At 42.7% G+C, this 11,254-nt stretch overlaps 1 protein-coding gene across 1 annotated transcript; it reads left to right on the top strand.

Moving 5' to 3' along the window:
• Positions 1 to 3,694: 3,694 nt before the first annotated feature.
• Positions 3,695 to 5,513, top strand: LOC140835342 (uncharacterized). The gene is made up of 2 exons (XM_073200831.1): positions 3,695 to 4,775; positions 5,128 to 5,513. The coding sequence occupies exons 1-2, from the start codon at positions 3,695 to 3,697 to the stop codon at positions 5,511 to 5,513; spliced, it is 1,467 nt and encodes a 488-aa protein (XP_073056932.1).
• Positions 5,514 to 11,254: the final 5,741 nt, after the last annotated feature.

Genomic DNA, 11,254 nt, shown 5'->3' with positions numbered 1-11,254 from the left:
TTCATCAGATCCATAAAAACTGCTGGTGCATTCGTCACCCCAAAAGGCATAACCAGAAACTCATAATGCCCATACCGGGTCCTGAATACAGTCTTTGATATATCTCCCTGATGAACTCGAAGTTGATGATAACCAAACCTTAAATCGATCTTGGAATACACAGAGGTACCTTGCAGTTGATCAAATAAATCATCAATCCGTGGCAACGGATACTTATTCTTTATCGTAACACGATTCAACTGCCGATAATCTATGCAGAGCCGCATAGAACCATCCTTCTTTTTGACAAAAAGAACTGGTGCTCCCCACGGGGACACACTGGGTCGAATATACCCCTTGTCAAGAAGATCCTGCAACTGCTGTTTCAATTCTTGCATCTCTGATGGAGCTAAACGATAAGGAGCTCTGGAGATTGGTGCCGTGCCTGGCACTAAATCAATGCTGAAATCCACTTCCCGAACTGGAGGAAAACCAGGAATCTCCTCGGGAAAAACATCCGGAAAATCGCAAACCACTGGAATGTCACTGACCCCGACACTGTCTGCGGACGAATCAATAGCATAGATAAGGTAGCCTTCCCCGCCCGACTCTAAGGCACGACAGGCTTTCAGAGCAGAAACCACAGGCATCGGGGGTCGCCGCTCCCTCTCCATAGAAAAACCAACTGTCGCCCTCCACTGGACGAAACTGCACGAACTTCTGGTAACAGTCCACAGTAGCTCTATACACAGTCAGCACATCTATTCCCAGAATGCAATCAAAATCCTCCATCGCAAGAATCATCAAATTAGCAGTTAAGATATTACCCTCAAACTCTAGAGGACAACCCATCACTAGACGTTTAGCTAACACCGAATGACCCATCGGTGTGGAAACAGATACCACAATGCTCAAAGAAGTGAAAGGTAAAGCATGACGCTTAGCAAACCTCGCAGATATAAATGAATGCGATGCACCAGTATCAATGAGAACGTAAGCAGGTAATCCACATAAATTACAAATACCTGCAATAACTCTCTCGTTCTCCTCAGCAGCCTGATCCTGGTTTAGAGCAAAGACCTGCCCTTGAGTACGCGGTCGGAGGTTAGAGCCCTGAGTAGACTGTCCCTGCTGTGGCCTCTGATGAACTGAAGCCTGAGAACCAGATCCTGATCCTCCACCCATCTGTGGACAATCTCTCTTCATGTGGCCCATCTCACCGCACCTGAAACAAGCACCCGCAACTCTGCGACAACGCTCTGTCGGATGGTCCTTCCCGCAATGCTGACACGGGCCCTTCTTCTTCCCAAAATGGTGAACTCCTCCAGATCCAGAGGAAGAAGAAGTAGATCCAGCCTTCTTAAATGATTGGGCACGGGGACCCAAAGAACTAGTAGGACGAGCAGACTGCATGGCTCGACCCCTCAGCAAACTGCCCTCTGCCTGGCGACAACGGTTCACAAGGCCCTCATACGACGTCGGATCATCACAGACCACGACCCGATCATAAATCTCCTGATTGAGGCCCTGAAGAAAATGATTATACTTGGCCACCGCATTGTCACTGACGTGCGGAACATATGGGAGCAACTCAAAGAACTTCTGCTGATACTCATCAACAGACAAACTCCCCTGCTTCAGATTGATCAACTCAATCGCCTTGGTCTGCAGAAGAGCTGGCGGAAAGTAAAGCAGCATGAAAGCAGCTCGGAAATCGGCCCAAAGAACTCGGCCCTGACGCTGAACTATCGGTGCAGAGGTAGACCTCCACCACTTACGTGCACCGCCCTCCAGCAAGAAATCAAGGGTATCCATCTGCTGCTCCGCCGAGCACTGGAAAGACTTGAAACAGCTCTCCATCCTCTCAAGCCAGTTCTCCGCAACATCCGGAGTCTCGCCGCCCGAAAGAGGTTTCGGCCCCATCTGCAAGAACCTATGCATACTGAAACTCCGAGGCTCATCTCGTCGGTGTGGACGACGTTCCCGATGCTCTCGACGACGCTCCCGATCGTCGCGGTCTCCCCAGCGTCCCACGCTGCCATGACTACTAGCATCGTCGTCAAAACCAGACATCTCTACAAAAAGTCACCAGAGATTAGACCCAAAAGAACAGTTCTAAATCCCAAAATCTTAATGCATGCTCTGATACCATAAATGTAGTGACCCGTTCCAGAATCACCTACTAATCAGAACTTAAGCATGCAATTAACTTAAAAAAACTGAATCAGATAAACAGCGGAAAAAACAACATATACAGCCCGATCGAATCAGTAAGTACGAATACTAAAACAACTAAATCAAACTAAATCCCAAGAATAAAATACCAGCAACTACAGGTCAACCCCTGCTAGCTCCCTGTCCTCTCCCTCCTGGACCGTCCAACCTGAGACCTGCCCCATCGAATAGGGTGTCCAAAACAGAGATAAACCGAGGACGTGAGCATAAAACGCTCAGTACCGAAAGAATGAGTATACAAGACTATGACATGCATGTATGCAAAATGTACTGGATACCAGGGTCTGGGTATAACGAAAAACTGCTCAGGCAAATGACGTCAAGGTATGTAGCACTCTGCGCCGTCGCACCAGGAGGTGGCTCCCATACCATAAACCTGTGGATATACCGGTATCCTGACCACCGTCGGCCAACGGGGTCCAACCATCCACAACAACCGAGGGCTGAGCACCCTCTGAACAGGCTATCTCAAAAGATAAACAGGCCCAACATGATTATGCAAATGCCGCATAATAAACCATGCATCATATGTCAGATAATAATGCAACACATAAACATGCAACACATAGTAAAGCATACTCAACCAGGATATCTCGGATAGTACTTCCGTACCTCAAACCAGTAGATCCTAGTAATCAGCCCTAGAATCAAGCCTACAATCCAAGTGATACCATATCACTAAACCACATCTAAAAGCCTTAACTAGACTAATAGATACTTCCAAATCTCAAGGGAACCTAGAACCATACCTGCGTCCGTAGTCAGCCCACTGATGCCGCTAGCTCCCAACTAGAGCACAGCTCCGCTACAAAGCCAGTAGCTCCCTGCTAGTGCCCGAACCTCGGGAAAAGCTAGAAACCCATCAGAAACGACTAAAACGCTCTGGAACTCTCGGAATTGGTAATTGAAAAGTGAAGCCTCGCGCCTCTATTTATAGACGACGATCGGACGATCCGATCCACTTCGGAAGATCCGATCCTGTGCACTTCGGACGATCCGATCCACTTCGGACGTTCCGAACTCTGCATGTCTTCCACGTGTCCAGCCACCTGTCTTCGGACGATCCGAACCTCTTCGGACGATCCGAACCCTGACACGGTCTACTGTTGACAAGACTCGGTCTGACACCGAACCGAACGGTCCATCCGAACCCACTTCGGACGATCCGAACCTCTTCGGACGGTCCGATCCTGGTTCGTTCCTTCCGAACTCGCAGAATATAATTAATCCAATAATTACTCAATTTAGGCATCGGGATACTACAAGAAGAAGAAGAAATTAACGAGGCGGTAGGAGACGGCGAAGTAGTAGATGAATAGGGAGGAAGAAATTCTAGATTAAATGTTGATTGTATCTGGGATTATTTAATTTAGTCGTTGGTTGTATGCAAAATCTTTTTCAATATTAATGAAATTGTTTCTTTGATTAAATGTTATGGCAAACAAATTAATAATAAAAAAAAAATACGTGTTTATAGGAAATGGCAGGCAGACCACCCCGAAACAACCGTAACGCTCGGGACGCCAACCAAAACAATAATCCACCACCACCGCCACCACCCAGAGTGAACCTTAGTCAAGAGGATATGATGGCAATAGCAACTATCGTCGCTGCAACATTACAAGGATTTGTGAATCCACTGGCCAATGCCATCCAACCACCCCAAGAACCTCAACCTCGTGGAATCAAGTATCACTACGAATCTCTGAGAAGGAATCGAGTCCCAACTTTTGATGGGAACCCAGACCCTGAAGTCAGTCACAACTGGCTCAAGAACGTGGAAACACAACTACATTTGCTAGAAATACCGGAAGAATTAAAAGTAGAAGTTGTAACCCCATTTTTGGAGGATCGAGCTAGGAAATGGTGGGAAATTGTGTCGCTACCTTTAGCAGAAGTAGAAGATATCACATGGCCAATTTTCAAGAGGGAATTCCTGAAACAATACTATCCGGCCGAGTTTCGTCTACAAAAGTTGAATGAGTTTGAGAATTTCAGACAGTCACCAGATATGACGGTAATGGAGTACACGTCAAAATTCAATGATTTGGGAACTTACGTCCCGACAATCATGTCAGATGAGACGTTAAAAATGCACCGTTTCAAGAAGGGACTCAACAGCCGAATTCAGTCGGCACTGGCAGTGTACAAACCAAGCAGCTTTGCAGACTTGATGGGCGCTGCAATGAGCGTAGAAACCGATATCAAGCGACGTGAAGAAGAAAACAAGAACAAGAGACCGATGAACAATCAATCCACGCAGAATAATCTCAAGTTCAACAAACCAAATTATTCAGGAGGGTCCTTCAAGGGAAGTTCTGGCAGGACTGGTAACACCGAAGGAAAATGGTGTGATACATGTCGTCAAAAACATATTGGAGAATGTTATCGGAAGACAGGCGCTTGTTTCAAGTGCGGGAAGGTGGGCCATAGAATTAAAGACTGTCCAGACAACAAGGACAAAGGTTCGGGGCCCAACAAACAACATGAAAACAAGACAAATTCTCGGGTTTATGCCATAACCCAAGAGGAAGCCGATAATAGCAACGAAGTTGGGGCAGGTACCATCTTACTCAATAAAATGCCTGCATATGCTTTGTTTGATTGTGGTGCCACCCATTCGTTTGTGTCTAGAAGATATGCTAAGAAGCTTAAACTTGAGCATGATATTCTTAGTGAACCGTTAAGAGTAGCAACACCGGCTAGTAAAATAATCGAAACTCACAAAGTATATCGAAACTGTAAAATTTGTATCGGCAAACAAATTTTTGAAGTAGAATTGATTCAACTCAATATGGTGGAGTTCGACATCATTCTTGGAATGGACTGGTTAGCTAAGAACCATGCCATAGTAGACTGTCAGAAGAAAGAAATTAGACTTCAAACTCCAGCGAAGAGGGAAGTTATATCAAGGGAAATCCAAAGAAAGGAAATCTCTTCTATCTGCCTCGCAAGCCTGGAAGGCCATAAAGGGAGGAGAAGAGATTTATCTGGCAGTAATTAATGAAGCCAAAGAGGAAGAAGTCCCAAAATTGGAAGATATTCCAATTGTTCAAGAATTTCCAGACGTTTTTCCCGAAGAATTACCAGGAGAGATACCCGATAGAAAAGTAGAATTTGAAATCAACGTGGCCCCTGATGCTGTACCAATCTCTAAGGCACCATACCGAATGGCTCCAGCTGAATTGAAGGAGTTAAAGGAGCAACTCCAAGAATTGCTGGACAAGAAGCAGATTCGTCCTAGTGCATCTCCGTGGGGAGCCCCAGTGCTTTTTGTCAAGAAAAGGACGGAAGCATGAGGCTATGTATCGACTACCGGGAGCTAAACAAGATCACCATAAAGAATAAGTACCCACTCCCGAGAATAGATGATCTTTTCGATCAGCTAAAAGGAGCTAAAGTTTTCTCAAAACTTGATCTCAGATCAGGTTACCATCAGTTAAAATTCAAAGCAGAAGATATCCCTAAGACTGCTTTTAGGACAAGGTATGGGCACTACGAATTCACGGTAATGCCATTTGGTCTAACCAATGCTCCTGCAGCATTCATGGATCTTATGAACCGAGTATTCAAACCGTATCTCGATAAGTTCGTGGTAGTGTTCATAGATGACATCTTGGTGTACTCACCAAGTGAGGAAGAACATAGTGAGCATCTGCGTCTTACTTTGCAAACATTACGAGAGAAAGAACTCTATGCCAAATTCAAGAAGTGTGAGTTCTGGCTGAAAAGTGTGGCGTTCCTAGGTCTTATAATCTCAGAACAAGGGGTGTCAGTAGACCCTAAGAAAGTGGAGGCAATTAAAGATTGGCCTCAACCTAAAACAGTGACAGAGATAAGAAGTTTTCTGGGATTAGCAGGCTATTATAGAAAATTTGTAGAAGGATTTTCGTCAATAGCTATCCCACTCACTAAAGTTACTCAGAAAAATTCGAAATTCATTTGGAATGAAGCTTGTGAAAAGAGTTTTGAAACCCTGAAGACAAAACTCTCATCCACACCAGTACTGATTCTTCCCGAGGATGGTAAGAATTTTACCATATACAGTGATGCTTCAAAGGGAGGATTAGGGTGTGTGCTTATGCAAGAGGGTCAGGTAATCGCTTATGCCTCACGGCAATTGAAGCCGTATGAGCAGAATTATCCCACTCATGATTTGGAGCTAGCCGCAGTAGTATTCGCGCTTAAAATCTGGAGGCACTATCTTTATGGAGTAAAATGCGAAGTTTTTACTAATCACCAGAGCCTTAAGTACATTTTCACTCAGAAGGAATTAAACATGAGGCAAAGAAGGTGGATGAAACTTCTCAAAGATTACGATTTGGTAATCAGCTATCATCCGGGAAAAGCAAATAAAGTGGCAGATGCATTGAGTCGGAGGAACCCCGGAAAAGTTAGTATATCGTCATTATCAGTGCAACCAGGTCTCCAAGAGACCATCAAACTAAAACAAAGTCAAGACACCAATATCTTCAAGATAAAGGAACAAATTCAGGAAGGAAAGATTCCAGAATTTCAAATTGATAAAGATGGTATCCTTTGGATGAAAGAGCGATTATATGTGCCAAACATCGATGGAATTCGAGAAGAGGTGATGGCCGAGGCACATAAATCAAAATTTTCAGTACATCCAGGAAGCACCAAGATGTACAGGGATTTGAAAAATAACTACTGGTGGAATGGAATGAAGAAAGACGTAGCGGTCTTTGTTGCAAAGTTTTTAGTCTGTCAACAAGTCAAGGCGGAACATCAGCGACCTGGAGGGCTTCTGCAGCCATTATAAATACCCGAGTGGAAGTGGGATAATATCTCCATGGACTTTGTAGTCGGGTTACCAAAATCGAGGCAGGGTCATGACGGAATCTGGGTAATCATTGACAGATTAACCAAGTCTGCCCATTTCTTGCCAATACGGATGAATTATAACTTGGATAAGTTAGCTACCCTGTATATGGATAATATAGTGAAACTGCATGGAGTACCGGCAAGTATATTGTCTGATAGAGATCCAAGATTCGTTTCAAGATTTTGGAAAAGTTTTCAAAAGGCCATGGGAACCAAAGTTACGCTCAGCACGGCCTATCATCCTCAGACTGATGGCCAAACTGAGAGGACAATTCAGACCCTTGAAGACATGTTGAGAGCATGTGCATTGGATTTTTCTTGAAATTGGAGCGAACAGTTACCTCTGATTGAATTTGCCTATAACAACAGTTATCACAGTAGCATTGAGATGGCCCCATATGAGGCCCTATATGGTCGGAAGTGTAGGTCGCCCTTATACTGGGATGAAGTCGGAGAAAAAGCTATCACCGGGCCAGAGCTCATTCAAATAACTGTTGATAAAGTAGCCATAATCAAAGAAAGACTCAAGGCAGCTCAGGACAGACAAAAGAGTTGGGCTGATTTGAAAAGAAGGCCTTTGGAACTAGAAATCGGAGAAAAAGCTTACGTCAAAGTCTCTCCCATGAAAGGAGTAGTTCGGTTCAGCAAATCCGGCAAGTTGAACCCAAGATATGTGGGACCGTTCGAAATACTGGATAAGGTGGGAACTTTAGCTTATCGACTGGCTTTACCGCCTGAGATGTCCAGAATACATAATGTTTTCCACATCTCACAACTACGAAAATATGTCCCGGACCCGAACCATGTACTAAAGTTACACCTCTAATGATCGAAGGTAACCTGAACGAGGAACTCAAATATGAAGAAGTCACTAGCCGAATAGTGGACACTAAAGACCAAGTGTTGAGACACCGGACCATCCCATATGTCAAAGTACAGTGGTCAAACAATACTGAAAGATAGGCAACTTGGGAACTCGAAGAAAAAATGCGGTCGCAATACCCTCACCTATTTGAATGACCAAGTTAATGCAAGTTTCGAGGACGAAACTTTCAATAAGGAGGGAGGGATGTGAGAACCCGAAAATTTCGACCGAAGTAAATCAAGTAAGTAATATAAAAATTATTTAAAATGATTCAGTAATTTTTGTTTCAATTAAACTACTTGAATAATAACTTAAATCTCATCAAATTTAACTCGAGAAAGTAGATTCTAAGCTCGGGGATTAGCTCAACAGGAGGCCAAGCTACAAGTAACCGTATCCATTGAAGAGTTTTCACGAGAGGAGTAAAACCCCAGCTCAAGGACGCAAACTTCCAGCTCGAAGAAGCTCAACCAAGCTTGTCCTAACAAGACCACAAATGGAGCTAAAAGATAAGCTAAAGCTTTGGACAAATTAAACATGCAAGAGTTGCCTTTTGAGTAAACCAAAAAGGGAACTAAGGGCTTGAGCTAAGGGAAGGACAAATTCATGGTGTAAGAAATAACCATTGAGATGATCAAGGTGACTCATGGGGATTATCAAAGGAATTAGTGCCTTTCTTGATCTCCAAGTGATCGGCCACAAGGCTAAATGAAGGGTCAAGTGATGGTCTATAAATAGGAGACACATGTATTGCAAAAACCTTACAAAAACTAAGCCAAGGTTTCGGCCATTCCTTTCCCTCACTTCCCAAAAATTTTCGGTCCTCCCCCATCACACACAAGTCACGGCCGAAATAAAGAGAAAAGAAGGAAATCCTGTTCGTGCAATCAGAAGTTGCAATTCTGCGTCAAAGTGCTGCCCGATCGACGACATCAGTTACAAAAATCACGCCGAAGTGCTGCCGAATTTTTCGAGAGGAAGCTTCGTTTAAGAATTGTAAGTGGGCTTTTGTTATATAATTCATTTCTATTTTTAACTTCGATATGCAATAACGTGACATGCATGCTAGTATGTCATTTTCGAAAATAACTGTGTTCTATTTTAAAATTTCGATCGATTATGTGTTCTCTTTGTGCTTCGAAATTCTTGGTTCCGCTGTGTCAGTACGAATAACTCTGAAATCTGAATATCTGAAAAGTTCTGTCTGAATTCTGTTTGCACTGTTACGACTCAAATTGAAATGGGACGAGAATTGTAGTTCTGTCTGGCCCCCATTGGTGGGTATAAAACCATGTTCTGTCTGGCCCCCATTGGTGGGTATAAAACCATGTTCTGGCCTCACCCCTAAGAAGACTAACATATTGGGGACAATTTGACCATGGAAATGAGATGAGTAACAGTGTTCTGTCTGTTCTGATATGTTCTGTTCCGAATATCTGTATTGCTTCTGTTTTGTTCTGAATCATTTGATAAGTTCTATCCTTTGAATCGTTTCTGTCTAATTAAGTTAAAGATATTGATTTTGAAAGTTTGTTAAAGAAGAGTTCTAAGAAACTAAGTTCTATATGTAATTTTGGAATCGATCGACCCCCACTTGCTGAGTGTTTCCCAAAACACTCACCCCTTACAAATTTCAGATAAAAATGAGGGACAACTGGATGAGGAAGAACAAAACGCTTTCTGGGGTTGGTGAATCGGAGATCAAGATCGGAATCCAACATTCTACTTTTCTTTCGTTTCCGCTATTTGAAACTCTGATGTATTTTATTCCTTTGTCATTGTAAGACAATATTTCATTTATGAAAAAGACTGGTTTGATTTGATACGAGGCTTTATTGTTTTCAATTTAATTGTTAAACAATGCTGGATGTCACCGACGCTTCGGACTCAGGGCGTGACACCGCGGAAGCGTGGACCATTGGGATACTAGAACTAAGTCTAAAGTTTGTGAATATCAAGGATAAGAGAATTTCGGGGACGAAATTCAATTTAAGGGGGGTAGATTATAACGTCCCGAAAATCGAAAAGTCCACGTGAACCACATACATGCAAATTATTAAATTTCTTTAGTATTTTATTTAATTATTTTTAATGCATTAAATGCATTTTATCTCATTAATTTAGGTTTAATTATTTTTATGCATTTTATGCATAATTCATGCATGATAGGACTAAATTCATGAAATTTTAAAAGTTCATGCATTAGGGTTTCTAGATATATTTCACGCCCGAACAAGGAATGGAGACCGGAGAATTTTCAAGAAAATTATTTTATTAAATGATTAATTTTTCTGAATTAATATAAGGTGTTTTTAAGGCTAGTTTTCAAAAATGGGATTTTTCTGGGTATTTTTACCTTCAATATTTTATTTTTAACGGTACGTAAATTTTAGCGAATCGGAAGATTTTTTGAAAGTTCGGCTAATGTTTTCAAAAACTTTCAAACACGAAATATTTTTCGAGAGTATGTTTGGATTAATGGGCCTAGTTTTAATTATATTGGACTTAAAACACTTTTTAAAATTTTAAAATATCATTTAGGCCCATTATCTTACTAATTAACTATTTATTTATACCTAAGGACCCACTAAACCTAAATCTAACTCCCACCAGCCGACAACCCCTCTCCCCTTCATTATTTTAGTGGGTTCCAATAGCCATTTTCATGGTTTTTATCAGAAAGATTCGGCCATGGCTTGTGCTTGCAAAAGAAATTCCCCGGCGCTTCCCCGACTTCCGTTCCTCATCGTTCTTGCGTAGGAATCATCAAAGGCACGCATTGTACTTTCGTTTTTGCATCACATACGTCATATACATGCTGTTTTGTGTGATTCATGTGTTTAAAATTCGGTCCATGTAATATTTTTCAGATCATGGTTTGGTTAGTATGGTTTTTGAGCAAATATTTGCATCTCTCACGTTTTTCATGATTTGTTGCAAAGGGGCTGCCGATTTTATGTTTCTTAGGGGCTGAAGACGTCTATGATTAAGGGAGCTAGGTACTGGAATCAAATCTTGGGTGGTTTAGGTGAGAAGGTAGGAGAACCGATGGGTTTCATTTGGTCACGCAGGTTGATTGTGTTTACATTGGAGGATTTGAGCGAGCCGACAGTGCGAGAGCCACTTATAGCCTTGTACCAGACCCTATTGGAGCTGAGTCAGGGTCTAGGATGGCTCGGACACAGCTGGACATGACCATGAAACCGATCGAGCCAGAGGGAAGGATTTTGAGCTAGTTTCGGGTGAGCTTCGGGTGTGCGTGTGTTGCAGTGTGCATGGGCTGATTTCTTGGGATGGTTCAGTCCATAAGGTTCCTAGGGTGGTCTAGGA

Source organism: Primulina eburnea, chromosome 6 (assembly GCF_022965805.1).
Source record: "Primulina eburnea isolate SZY01 chromosome 6, ASM2296580v1, whole genome shotgun sequence".
Classification (NCBI taxonomy): Eukaryota; Viridiplantae; Streptophyta; class Magnoliopsida; order Lamiales; family Gesneriaceae; genus Primulina; species Primulina eburnea.
Note: the sequence above shows the minus strand (reverse complement) of the source record. Positions and strands in the feature narration are given on the sequence as shown.

Bases quoted from the DNA above. Each gene is read 5' to 3' on its own strand.
- LOC140835342 (XM_073200831.1), top strand. From the start codon at position 3,695: ATGGCAGGCAGACCACCCCGAAACAACCGTAACGCTCGGGACGCCAAC. The intron at 4,776-5,127 runs GTACCATCTTAC...AGTTATATCAAG, and splicing joins TAGCAACGAAGTTGGGGCAG to GGAAATCCAAAGAAAGGAAA.